The sequence below is a fragment of the Lontra canadensis genome, unplaced genomic scaffold, assembly GCF_010015895.1.
Source record: "Lontra canadensis isolate GAN:19392208 unplaced genomic scaffold, GSC_riverotter_1.0 scaffold53, whole genome shotgun sequence".
NCBI lineage: Eukaryota > Metazoa > Chordata > Mammalia > Carnivora > Mustelidae > Lontra > Lontra canadensis.
This window is the reverse complement of record NW_022631047.1, coordinates 6,274,581-6,288,354: the sequence shown is the minus strand read 5'-3', so window position 1 is coordinate 6,288,354 and position 13,774 is coordinate 6,274,581. Positions and strand designations below refer to the sequence as shown.

The window sequence follows — 13,774 nt, the reverse complement described above, 5'->3', positions numbered from 1 at the left end:
TAATGTACAGTAGTTCTTTCTACATTATAGGTATTATTGTCATGTAGGTTTTAGATACTAAAAAACTGACATCTGACCATTCACTTCATGTATGGTTCCTGAGTATTCCTAACAGAAATACTTAATTTTGATGTAATCAAACTCACTAATTTTCACATTATGTTCTCTGTCCCTAAAACAAAGATGTTCTCTGAAATTTCTTATGGGGTTTAAAGTTTTATGTTTCTTTCTTTCTTTTTTAAAGATATACTTATTTATTTTGGAGAGAGGGTACAAGCTGTCCTACATGAGTTGGGGAGGGGCAGAAGTAAAGAATCCTTAAGCAGAGACCCTGCTGAGTGAGCAGCCCAATGCAGGGCTGATCTTCTAAGGTCACGACCTGAGCTGAAACCAAGATGTGGATGCTCAACAGAATGTGCCACCCAGGGGGCATGTGGGTGGCCCAATCATTAAGCATCTGCCTTTGGCTCAGGTCATGATCCCAGGGTCCTGGGATGGAGCTCCACATTGGACTCCCTGCTCCGCAGGAAGCCTGATTCTCCCTTTCCCATTCCCTCTGCTTATGTTTCCTCTATCACTGTCTCTCTCTCTCTCTCTCTCTCTCTCTCTGTCAAATAAATAAATAAATAAATAAAATCAGATCTTAAAAAAAAAAAAGAAAAAAAGAAAAGAAAAGAAAGAATGAGCCACCCAGGTGCCCCAAAATTTTACATTTTTTTGAGTGTATCACATGTAAGGTGGTGATTCTGTTTTTTTCTACAAATAGCTAGTTCTCCTAATAAAATTTAACACCTATCTGCTTTAAGCAATCTGTTTCTCACTGCCTAGTGGTGCCACTTAATCAAGTTCTCATATATACATGAGGTATTTTTTGAGCTCATTTATTTATTCCAGTGTATTTATCTTTCTTTCACTAGCATCATACCATTTCATTATTATAACTTTGTAGTAATCCTCACTATCTAATAGGTCCAGTTCTTGCTTCCTCTTCTTTATTAAAAGCGAATTAGCTAATCCTGGACCTTTACTGGTAAATGTTAATTTTAGAATGAATTTGTGAAGTTTCTCCAAAAAAAAAAAAAAGTCAAGATAGAATTTTTTTTTTTTTAAAGATTATAATTATTTGACAGAGACAGAGTTCAAGCAGGGGGAACAGCAGAGGGATAGGGAGAAGCAGGCTCCCCTTGAGCAGTGAGCCCCATCCAGGCAGATCCCAAGATCCTGGGATCATGACCTGAGCAGAAGGCAGACGCTTAACTGACTGAGCCACCCAGGCATCCCCAGGATGGAATTTTTAATAGGAGACAGTGACATGTTAGATTTAGAGAAATAGGCATCACCAGGTTAAGGCATATAGTACATGATAATCTTTTGTCTTTTAATAAAGTTAGTTATTTCCCATGCCGGTTTTATACATTCCTAATCAGGTTAATTTCTAAGTAGGTTACTAATGGTCTATAGGAGGGGTCAGAATATGGCTCACAAGCCAATTCCAGTTTGCCTCATTTTTTTTATAAATAAAGTTTTACTGGAACACAGCCACACCCATTTGGTGACATAATGTCATAGACTGAAAGCAGCTATATTGGTAGAGTTACAGTTGAGTCAGGTACCACATGGCCCACAAGCTGAAAATATTACCTGGTTCTTTATTAAAAAGGCTGCTGACCTCTGGGTATAAAAACATATTAATTTATATAAAAAATTTTAAAAGATTTTATTTATTTGAGAGCGCATGCATGAGTCAGGGAGGGGTAGAGGGAGAAGCAGATTCCCCACTGAACAGGGAGCTAGAAATGGGGCTGGATCCTGGGACGCTGGGATCATGACCTGAGCTGAGGGCAGATGCTTAACTAACTAAGCTACCCAGGCACCCCTAATTTTTATAAATTTAGTCTTAGAGAATGTTGAATTTTCTTGGTTTTAGTTTTAGATGGGTTTTGGATTTTAAGCAGATGACTGTATTATATGCAAGTAGTGTATTTTTTCTTTTTTTAACTTCCAATCCTATTTAGTTTGTGTTCAAAATTTCTCAGTGTAATATTTGCCACAGACTTGGGTATACAGACTTTATTGAGAATTTCCTTTTACTCTAAATTTTCAGAGAGTCTTTTCATACACTGGTGCTAATTAAAAATTTTTTTTGTATTCTAATATACTATCATTGGACAATTTATGACATTCTATTACATGGTTTGGGCACATTTTATATTAAGTAGATACTTAACTTTTCATGCTTTGAAATTTGGGTTTCCTATTACTCTGGGTGATTCAGTGAAGACTGGGGCTCTTAACTACTTCAGCACATTTTTAGCAGTACTTTCATTCACCAACATTTACTGCATGTGTATGATGTTAGGTATTATGTAAGAATCCGTGTTTTCTCTTATAGAAGCAAGTGCTACAGTTCTTAAGTAAATCCTTAGAACTCAAGGTACTTTTCAGGGCACAAGCAATTTTGAAACTTCAAAAATTATTTAAAGCTATAGCAAGTACGTAAAATCTAAAGATAAGCTAGGAAAAAACAACAGTTGTTCTGATCTAAAGACCAAAAATATTCACAAAGAAAACATTTCTAACTTCTAGAACTTTATCAATCAAGAAATTTACATGATTCTAACCATGTGCTTTCAATATCTTCTTAAACTAAGTTCTACCCTTATTCTAAGTGGAGTAATAATAAAATGTAATTAATATACTTAATAGTCTCGTAAAAAATTTAAATGAAAAAACCTCACCTAAGATAAAAAAACACAGAGAGCCACTCATTAAAGGTGAACTGTAGGTTTGTTGTTGTTGTTTTGTATTTCAAGGAACATTTTATAACAAGGTAGATAACATATACTTAACTAACTTGGTACTTTTATAACACTGAAGCTAAAGCAAAATATCCTGTTACTTAATGTGTACACTGCAGTATAATTTTAAAAAATACTGTAATTATAATTTCAGAATGTCAGAATATGGGTGTCAGTGTTCTCTCTTTTTTTCATATGGGAAAAGAAAATGCTTTTGAAAATCACTGCAAGCTTGGACAAAAATTCCAAAGCTATTCTTAGGATCACTCTGTAGAATCTTCATGATTCAGATGATACAAGGGAAGCTTCAATTCAACATTTTCAAAGATATTCCAGCTCTCGTGATCTCATCAACCAGGAGAATGTTGGTGGCAATCATACTGCAGGACTGTTATAAAAAAAAACTGTTATAAAGCTATTCTTTACACAACAGTTATCCCATATGCCTACGTTGCCTGCTACCATTGGCTTGACCATGTTCAAGTTCACATGCACAAGCTGACCTGATTTTGAATGTTCTGCTTGAATTTTAGTGTTTCCTGAAGGTCAAAACCAGAGTGAGCAAGAACCTTGGGAATAGTGAGTAATTTATCAGCAAACGCTTGAACTCCAAGTTGGGCCCTGCCCTTTACACTGGGCTTATATTTAATCAAGGCTTCTGTTATTGCCACCTCCATTGCTCCAGCACCTAGAACTACACAGCCATCATCAATAGAATTTTTAACAGCTCTCAAACCATCCTTATTGAGTCTTTGAGTGAGTGTGTGCTTATTTGGTCCTTTGACCAATAATATGATGGACTGATTCAATAAAATTTAATAAAGGTGAATTTCTCTTCTGCCAATGTATACTCACAGACAAGTCCTGCATGTCCAAAACAATCAGGATTCAGATGATCAAAAGAATTTAGAGCTACTCCACCACAAGCAAGAGTCAGCCTTTCCACATCTCTCCTTTCAGCTCTACACAAGAGCATCTAAGAAGAAGGGGCCAATTCTCTTTTGAATGCTTTATTTGAATCACACAGACTTTTTCAGTTCTATTATTTTTAAACTGTATCTTCAATGAATTTTCTTTCACCTTTTACAAGTTTCTCTCCATCTGAACTCTTGTAAAAAAAAAATCACTTGTTTTTTCATATTCTAATGACACACTGCACGTGAGGATGCGCGCATCTTCTATTTGTTTTTTTCACATAAGGATGCACATCCCAAGGTCCAAAACAAGACTTCTGATTAAGCTTGTATCAGCTTCAGATTTGTTTCATTTCCATGTTCTCAACCATGAAAAGGTCAATAGGTTCACCTTGTTTTTTAACGGCCCAAATAGAGTTCACTACAGCCTCTGTTAAGACATCAGCAAGTTCAGCATATACTTTAGGAGGCAGACATTGTAAGTGTGGCCATGGTCACATTTGTGTTTCTCTGTCCTTCTCTTTGCTTATTTTGACTTGTTCCAAAAACCGAACTGCCTTTTCCTTTGCAGCTTCAAATCCTTCTGTTATTCTGGGATGAAGATCTTCACAAATGTAGAGATCTGCCTGTTTCAGTAGGTCTCCAGTGATTAAGACATTGGAAGTGGTATCATCACCAGTTATGTCATCCTAGGCTGTTGCCACTTTTGCTATTAAGGAGGCTGCTGGGTGTTGAATTTGCATTTCATGGAGCAGCGCAATGCTATCTTCAGTAAGAGCGCATTGCTTCTTCAGTAAGCTTGATGTCTTCAGTACCAGAAACAGGCATCTATCTTCACAGTGCTCTTAGGCCCCAAGTTTTACCTCAGGATGTCCTGTAGTTCCTGCGCCGCACTGATTAACTGCCAGTGCTACCTGGGTTTGGGCCACCTTGGCCTTGGGGTTCAGGGTCTTCATGGCCACCATAGCTAACAAGAACAGGAAGAGGAGGAGACCTGGTGTGCAGAGCACCCAAAGCTGGCTCAGCGCAGCCACGCATTTCTTTCTTTCTTTTTTTTTTTTTAAGATTTTATTTATTTATCTGACAGACAGAGATCACAAGTAGGCAGAGCAGCGGGCAGAGAGAGAGAGGCAGAAATTGGCTCCCCGCCGAGCAAAGAGCCCAATGCGGGGCTAGATCCCAGGACCCTGAGATCATGATCCGAGCCAAGGGCAGAGGCTTCAACCCACTGAGCCACCGAGGCACCCCCACGGATTTCATTTGTAAGGATCATTTTTCTTTTTTTTGCTAGGTTAGCAATCAATAAGTTATTTTTTATTCAAGAATCATTATTTTAAGGATTTCAAAATATAGCTTTATAATCCCTTATCAGAAAATCTGAAATTCCAAAAACTCTGAAAATTTAAAAATCATTTGATAATTCGCTTGAGGGCAATCTAGCCTAAACTGATATGAAACTATTTATAGTCCTTTATGCTACTCAGGGTGAATATTTGCTGAATATTAATGTGTTTAAGAGAGTCTCCCTAAATCCATAGGTATATGAAAATTATAGGTGGCATATGCACCATATTACTTTTCAAAGGTTTGAAAGTCTGAAATTGAACTATAACTAGCACTCAGTATTTTTGATAATGGAGTGTAGATCTGGTAATTCCAAAGAACATTAAAAATATTTTCTCCCATGGGCGCCTGGGTGGCTCAGTGGGTTAAGGTACTGCCTTCGGCTCAGGTCATGATCTCAGGGTCCTGGGATCAAGCCCCGCATCGGGCCTTCTGCTCAGCAGGGAGCCTGCTTCCTCCTCTCTCTCTGCCTGCCTCTCTGCCTACTTGTGATCTCTGTGATCTCTGTCAAATAAATAAAGAAAATCTAAAAAAAAAAAAAATTTTCTCCCATTCTGTATACAGTTTTCACTCTGTTGTTTCCCCTACTGTACATAATAAACTTTTTTTGATGTAGTACCATTTGTCTATTATTGCTTTCATTACTTATGCTTTGGTGTCATAGACAAGAAATCATTGCCTGTACAGATACGATGATGCTTTTCCACTAAGACGTCTTCTGGGAGTTTTACAGATTCAGGTCTTATTTTTAAATCTTTAAACTATGTGTTTGATAAGAGGTTAATATCCAAAATATATAATGAATTCCTACAATTCAGTGGCAAAAAACCCAAATAACCAGATTAAATAGTGGGCCTTAAGACTTGAATAAACATTTCACAAAAAGAAGGCATACCAATGGTCCAACAGGTACAGATGCTCAACGTCAGTATCACTGGGGAAATGCAAATCAATATACATTGAGATATCACCTCATACCTGTTAGGCTGGCTATTATCAGAAGAACAAAAGATAACAAGAGCTCACAAAGATGGGCAGAAACTGGAACACTTGTACACTGTTGGTAGAAATGTATAATGAGGTGGCCGCTATGGAAAACAGTATGAAGGTTCCTCAAAAAATTAAAAATAGAAGTACCATACAATCCAGAAATCTCACTCCTGGGTATATATCCAAAGGAAATGAAATCATCTCAAAGAGATACCCACACGCCCATGTTCACTGCAGCACAATTTACAATAGCCAAGATAGGAAAATAATTTAAATGTCTACTGATGGATGAATGGATAAAGAAAATGTATATACAGGCAACAAAGAATTATCCAGACTATTTTATTTTTTTTAAAGAACGTTAAGTCTTTTTTAAGGAAGGAGATCTTGCCATATGTGATAACAAGGATGAACCTGGGGGACATTACATTAGGTAAAATAAGCCAAACATAGAAAGACAAAAACTGTATGATTTAGATATATGAGATATCTAAACTAGTCAAACAGTCATAGAAACAGAGACCACAATGATGGCTGCCAGGGGCTAGGGGAAGGGAAAATGGGAAATTACTGAGCAACAGGAATTAAGTTTCAGATATATAAGATGGTTAGATTCTAGAAATCTATTATACAACAATGTGCCTACAGTTAACAATACTGTATGGTGCCCTTCAAGATTTAAGAGGGTAGATCTCAAGCTCTCAAGATCTCAATATGGTTCTTACCATATTAAAAAAAAAAGCTGAAAGATTTCTAATTCTTTCATTCCTCATTTACCATCAAAAGCAATTCTTATACTCCTCTATATCTACTTGGGCTTTTATATTCTAAAACATTTAAATAAATAAAAATATTTCTTTCATATCAGATTCATTTTGATAGAGTATTCTTTAACAGATACTTCAAAAAACACAAAAAGCTTGAAAAATAGTAAATAAAATGTTTAATAGTGATTTGACATATTAGACAATGCAACATCATATTTACAACATATGTACACTGTTCCTTATTCTAAGAGATTTGAATTGGAAGCCTTTTAAATTTAAATGCAAATTTAGATAACTTCTATACTGAGAATAAAATATTAATATATAAAGCAAGTATATATACTTGCAACATACAATTAGGTATCTTCTATCTTTCTGGATTTTGTTATCTGAAATTAAAGCCTTCAAAACATGCAATCAGCCATAAAAAGTGGGAGCACTTACTTAGGAGCAGAAGGACCCCTTGGCCATGTTCCATCTTCATTTTTCTGTTCTATCACTAACACCTGTAAATATGACACAACAGAAGAGTGTTTTTCCTTAACTCCAAAGTTAAAATAGCTTTAGAAGATTAGCTGGCTACACTAAGAAACTAGAGTAAATCTGGAATTATTTCAAGGACAGAGTAGACAGGTGAAGAAGTATTTGCATTTTGGTTCCAAAGCTGGGCAATATAAATAGAATATAAATTCCTTGAGTTTAGGAAGTATGTTTTCTACTTCTTTCCCACTTGCAGACTGTAACACAGAACCATGCAAAAAACCCCAGATGCCCAATAAATTGTCACAGCTGTTAAAATACTGATGTATAATCTTAGCTAAGTATTATTACCTAGATACTCACTTTCCACTCTTTTTCTTAAAGTTTCAATTTTGTAACCTACTCCACATACTCTTAGTAAAATACTTTTGTGGACTATTTCAGGCCATTTGTAAATTGGCATTTGGATCCTAATCATGTAAAATATAAGCCTGTTTCCAGAACACATACAACAAACTAATCAAAAGAAAAATTCACAGAACCAGGTTGTTGAAAGAATATGCTAATTAAAATATTAAAGTTATCAGAGAGGGAGACAAATCATAAGAGACTCTTAATTATAGGAAACAAACTGAGGGTTGCTGGAGGGGAGGGGGTGACAGGATGGAGTAACTGGGTGATGGACATTGGGGAGGGTATGTGTTGTAATGAGCCCTGGGAATTACACAGGACTAATGGATCACAAGACCTGTACCCCTGAAACAAACTGACAAACAAATTGACACTATATGTCAATTAACTGAATTTAAATAAAAAAGGAAAAACAAATAAGTATCTCCTACATTCAAAGAACATGTATGAAGTGTACAGCATATAAAAAATAAGAAAACTGGGTACTTACTACCCTGGTCCCTCCCTGATCATATTCCTCTTCTTACTTATCACATACAGTTAGTGATTCTCCTCAATTTTCTGATATCATTCTGATATAATCATATATTTATATATTTTTATAAAATTGAATTTAGTAAATGATTTTTAACTGCTGAAGAGTTTTCCATTACTGCAACTTATTAAGACATCTGCATCTGAACTACATATATATATAGAGAGAAAACATGACTTGAAGTACATTTAAATACAAATTTGAATATACATATATATATAAACTTCATACTACATATATATGTGCATATATATAAACTTCACAGTCATTTAGAAGACAAATCAGTTATAAAATGAAACACTTTAGTTACAATAAAATTTCAAAGTTATGCATTTAGTATCATTATTTATGGTTTGCTTTTTAATGGAAGGTCCTAAAACTGAAGAATCATATAAATATATAAAGTTGAACCATAACAATTTAATTCCTAATGGTATGTGCAATTAAAATGTTATGTTTTTACAATCACAGATATTAATGTTGAAGGCCATCAGAAATGTTAATATTCACTCCTTTATTCAAATATCTTATTTTCTGAATAAAGTTTTGCTCATGGTTAAAACTTTCAAGATGAGAATTTTTTAGAAAGATTTAAAAATTTAATTTAATTTAATTTAATTTAATTTTGGAAGGGAAGGGAAAGAGATAAAGACCACCATTTTGGGAGGGAAACTCTTCAATAATTATCTTTGTTTTACTTTCTGATGTTTTCATTTTACTTTCGATTTCAGTAAAAATTTTAAAAAGTCCAGGACAAGGGACCTGGGTGGCTCAGTTGGTTAAGTGACTGACTCTTGATTGCAGCTCAGGTCATGATCTCAGGGTTCTGAGATTAAGCCCCAGGGGCTTTGTGCTCAGAAGGGAGTGTGCTGGAGATTCTCTCTCTCCCCCTCTGCCCCTCCCCCTCTAAAATAAATAAATACATCTAAAAAAAAGTCTAGGATAATGTTTAGTTCATTTATCATCAGTCAGAAAATAATTGCAAAATCTGGAAAATTTAAGGCATGTTCTTTGAAACATTCTTATTTCAAAAGATCAAACGTTTTAAGGAAATTTAATCTCTTTTTAAAAGATATTTGTTTATTTGACAGAGAGAGAGATCACAAGTAGACAGGCAGGCAGAGAGAGAGGGAGAAGCAGGCTTGCTGGGTCCCAGGACCCTGAGACCCTGAGATCATGACCCGAGCCTAAGGCAGAGGCTTAACCCACTGAACTACCTAGGCGCCCCAAGGAAATTTAATCTTCTTACTAAAATAATTTACTGTTACCTGCAATGTGATAAATGCATTCCATTTTTTAAAAAGATTTTATTTATTTATTTGACACAGAGACAGAGAGAGAAAGAGAGATCACAAAAAGGCAGAGAGGCAGGCAGACTGAGAGGAGGAAGCAGGCTCCCTGCTCAGTGGGGCTCTATCCCAGGTCTCTGAGACAATGACCTGAGCCCAAGGCAGAAGCTTAATTGACTGAGCCACCCAGGTGCCCCAATAAATGCATTCCTATCAAGAACATCAAATTACTTAAATTCTCTAAGCCTCTGCTTTCTAATGCACAAGACAGAATAAAAACCATTACATAGGCTCAATCACTGAAAAGTTTTATAAAGAAATGGTTCTATGTATTCCAAATTGTACTCCTGGAACTATCTCAAGACCTACAGATGGTAACTAAGAAGTGAAAGAGGGAATTGGCTGGCTAAGGAGGGGAGTGTTGACTAACCATGAGAGTTCCAAGTTCCTTACTCCAGTTTTAATCAGGTTAACTCAAATTTTGATTATAATACATATTACTTTTTATAAGATTTCATTTAAGACTACAATAGCTGAAGTAAGTCCAAAAATCACTGTTTTATTTATTATGTTAGTCACCATACAGTACATCGTAAGTTTTTGATGTAGTATTCCACGATTCATTGAAAAATCACTGTTTTTATAGCATAATACAATACATGACATATGGTAGGCATTTACTAAAAATCAATTTCCTCAGTTGTTCTCAATTTTTTTTTTAAAAACTTTATATCATTATACTGGGTCAATAATAATTTTTAAAAATATTTTATTTGAGGGAGAGAGAAAGAAAAGAGAGAGAGAGATATATAAAGAGATAGGAGAAGGAACAGAGGAAGGACAAGCAGACTCCCCACTGAGCAGGGAGCCAGATGCAGGGCTGGATACCAGGACCCTGAGATCATGACCTGAGCTGAAGTCAGATACTTAACTAATTGAGCTACCTAGGCGCCCTTGTCAATAATTATTTTTAATAAAACCAAGCAAAATAAAAATCTCCGTGTATCAGAGGACCAGGTTCTGTGTCGAGTACTAAAAATAAAAACAAAAATAAATAGACACAAAGTCCAACTAAAATAAGGAACTCAAAGTCTAGTGGAGAAGCTCAACACATAAATAAAGAACATAATGAATGACACAAAAGACATATGCATAAATCATATGAAGTGAAAGGACTAATTTTTTCCACAAAGTAGAAAACTCCTATACTTCAAAGAGATATTGAGAAAAACAGATCAGGAAAGGCTGAAGAGAAGATGTGATATTTGAGCTGCAATCTGAAGAATGAACAGTCTGTTCTGATTAGACTACATGATAGAATGGAAGGGTTAATTTGAATATTTTGATGTTTAAAAGGATTTTTGCTGGATTGATGCAGGTATTGGGAAGAAGGGTACAATAGGCAGATGGAGTAACACAGATGAAAACACAGGAACTGGGAATAGCATAGTATGCTTAGGGAAATACAAGCAGTTCAGTTTGGTATTGTTAGAGTATAAATCATGAGGCAAGGATAATCTAAAGATGCTGGAAGACTAGCCAAAGGGTCATACCTTGACTTGCATGCTGTATTAAGGTGCCTAGACTTTATTCTACAATTGTTAGGGAACCAGGAAAGGTTTATCATAAGGAAACATCGAGTTTTACATTTTAGAAAGAGTGTTCTAATAGAAATATGGAAGACTGAGGATGGACAAACAGAAGACTAGACACAGAGGGACCCGTTAAGACACTACTGAAAGGGCTGACAATGGAATAGAGAGAATAATTAAAAAAAATATTTAGAGGATGGAATCAGTAGGACTTGCTGATTATGTCTAAATGTCTTCATTTCTTAACACATTCACTTCTTTGGATTATATTATAAAGAAACACCAAATTGGGGTTGATACCTTATCAAGTGCTGGCAAACTAGAGTTCACTTAACTCATTGACTGCTTTTGTAAATGAAGCTTATTGTTTACATATCATCTGGGACTACTTTTGTGTTACCACAATGGAAGAATTGTAGTTGTAACAGAGACCATATGGGCTACAGAGCCAAAAATACTATTTGATTCTTTACAGAAAGTTTGCTGACCCATCTTATTATATTAGCTGTTTAACTGATGGAAAATAATTTCTTTTTAAAAAGTAGGTTATTCTCAAACTCAAGGAGTAAAGCAAGTTATTGCTAGTGATCAGCAGAACAGGGAAGAGATGAGTTAGAAGACAAAGCCAGGGTGCCTGGGTGGCTTAGTAGTTAAGCATCTGCCTTCAGGCTCAGGTCATGATCCCAGGATCTTGGGATGGAGCCCCACCTCAGGATCCTTGCTCAGTGGGGAGCCTGCATCTCTCTCTCCCACTCCCCCTGCTTGTGTTCCCTCTCTTGCTGTAACTCTCTCTGTCAAGTAAATAAAATCTTAAGGGAAAAAAAAAAAAGACAAAGTCAGAGACAGTAGAACCCATTATAGATTGTCAAGATAGTCATAAAGTTTGGACTTCAAAAAGCTTCATGTATAGTATGCTTAAAATAAATAGTATTGCTAAACAATACCTGTCCTTGGTATAAACCAGCATCCTGAATGGTGCTATCTGGTTTATTCAGTGGTTCAAATGTGTTACTCATGTATTTGTTCCACAATCTGGTCTCCTTTTCATCTGGAATATTGAAGATTTTTCTTATTTCCTTTTCAATTGTATCTAGATTTAAGGAGGAAAGATACATAAATATAATAAATATTTTGAAATATACCATACATAGCTAAGTGCTCACCAGCATAAAAGCCCTAAATTTAAAATACTGATATAATAGCAAGAATAGATGAACAAATATGTAGGACATATATAAAGAACAATAAAGATACCCAGTATGCTTTTTAGGAACAAAATGGTAATTATAACTCTGACAAAAAACTACTTGGGGAAATTAAGATCTCGCAAGGGAGAAGAGTTCAATCATGTAATACTACAGTATAATTTATATTATACAGGATGACCTTTAACTTTTTACACACTATAAATTCAATATATTTTCTGATGATATGCTGCATTTAGAAAAAGTATGAGTCAGACATGCTATAGATAGAAACTATTTTTAACTGTAATATAACCAATTTTAGGATAATGTATATTAAATTGAATATTATTTACAGTTTGAATAGTTAATTAAAACAGAATATATGGACACAAAAGAAAGTGCTTCTTTGAAGGGATGTCTGTATTGGTAAAAATTTGGTTTCACAGGAAAACCATGTATTTTCCTTATTTCTAAGTCATTTATGTGAGTGGAGAAAGCCTTTTTTTAAACTGCAGCAGGTTAACTTGCTATAAAATAAGATACAGGAATACACACATATTTGAGAGTAGAGATGCAATTAAATTTCAGTGCCACATAGTTAAACGAATCTTTAAAATCTTTAAACATGAGAAAGAGATATTAGAAAATACTATTAAACCTACTGAATTCTGGTCAATAACTTGCCTACCTTAGACTCAAGAAAATAGTAAAGTAACTAATAACATACAAAGAAATATAAAATACTTCTACATTTTAGAATACCTGGTTAGTTTGGAAAGAAACATTAAAATACTAAACCTAGTAATATATGTTCTCTGAAGAATCCTACATCATTAAACCCTGCATCATTAAATTTAGTCTGATAATACTGTTTATGTTCTACTTAGTAGCTGAAGTTCTATAATAGTCATAGTCAACGAGATTTTGATTAAGGCATTAAATAAATAGGAGATCTTACAGTGTATCTGAAAACTCAAGAGGAAATTAGCCAGAATATTTAAATAATTACATAAAATATACTAACTGCTTTCTATTTTGGTTTTTTTTTTTTTTGCTCTTCTTATTGAAGTGTAAATGTATGCAGAAAAATGCATAGGTCATTAGTATATAATGATAAATTTCCAAAGTGAACACACCCACATAACCAGCACACAGATCAAGCAACAGAACATTATGCAGGAAGGAGGCTAGAGGAAGAAGCTGAGGAAGGGTGGTCATTTTAGTCTAATAAAAATGAGTACTTTTTCCCTGATTGCATAAATAATTCCTGCTCACTGCAAAAATTCAGGAAATACAAATAAAATGTCTATAGAGAGAGCCACTGTTAACATTTTGCTATTTCTTTCAGAAAAAATATCTTGTCTATTAATATACACAAATATTTACATATATAATACAATACATACAGAAACATATAGGAATTTCCTCTTCATTGAGTTTTATAAGATACTTCATACTGGAGAAAAA

At 34.8% G+C, this 13,774-nt stretch overlaps 1 protein-coding gene and 1 pseudogene across 10 annotated transcripts in view; both read right to left on the bottom strand.

The window, feature by feature from the left end:
- USP15 (ubiquitin specific peptidase 15) overlaps window positions 1-13,774 on the bottom strand; it is a 118,031-nt gene that overhangs the window by 56,881 nt on the left and 47,376 nt on the right. For all 10 annotated transcript variants that reach the window (XR_004384700.1, XM_032874636.1, XM_032874637.1 and 7 more), the window contains 2 exons: window positions 12,065-12,210; window positions 7,258-7,319 (listed from right to left, as the gene is read on the bottom strand). Coding sequence is in view for 9 of the 10 variants with exons in the window: in XM_032874636.1 (XP_032730527.1) it covers window positions 7,258-7,319; window positions 12,065-12,210 (208 nt within the window). In the remaining variant the exon portion in view is untranslated. The remainder of the gene's footprint in view (window positions 1-7,257; window positions 7,320-12,064; window positions 12,211-13,774) is intronic.
- On the bottom strand, window positions 3,082-4,742 carry LOC116877731 (annotated as a pseudogene).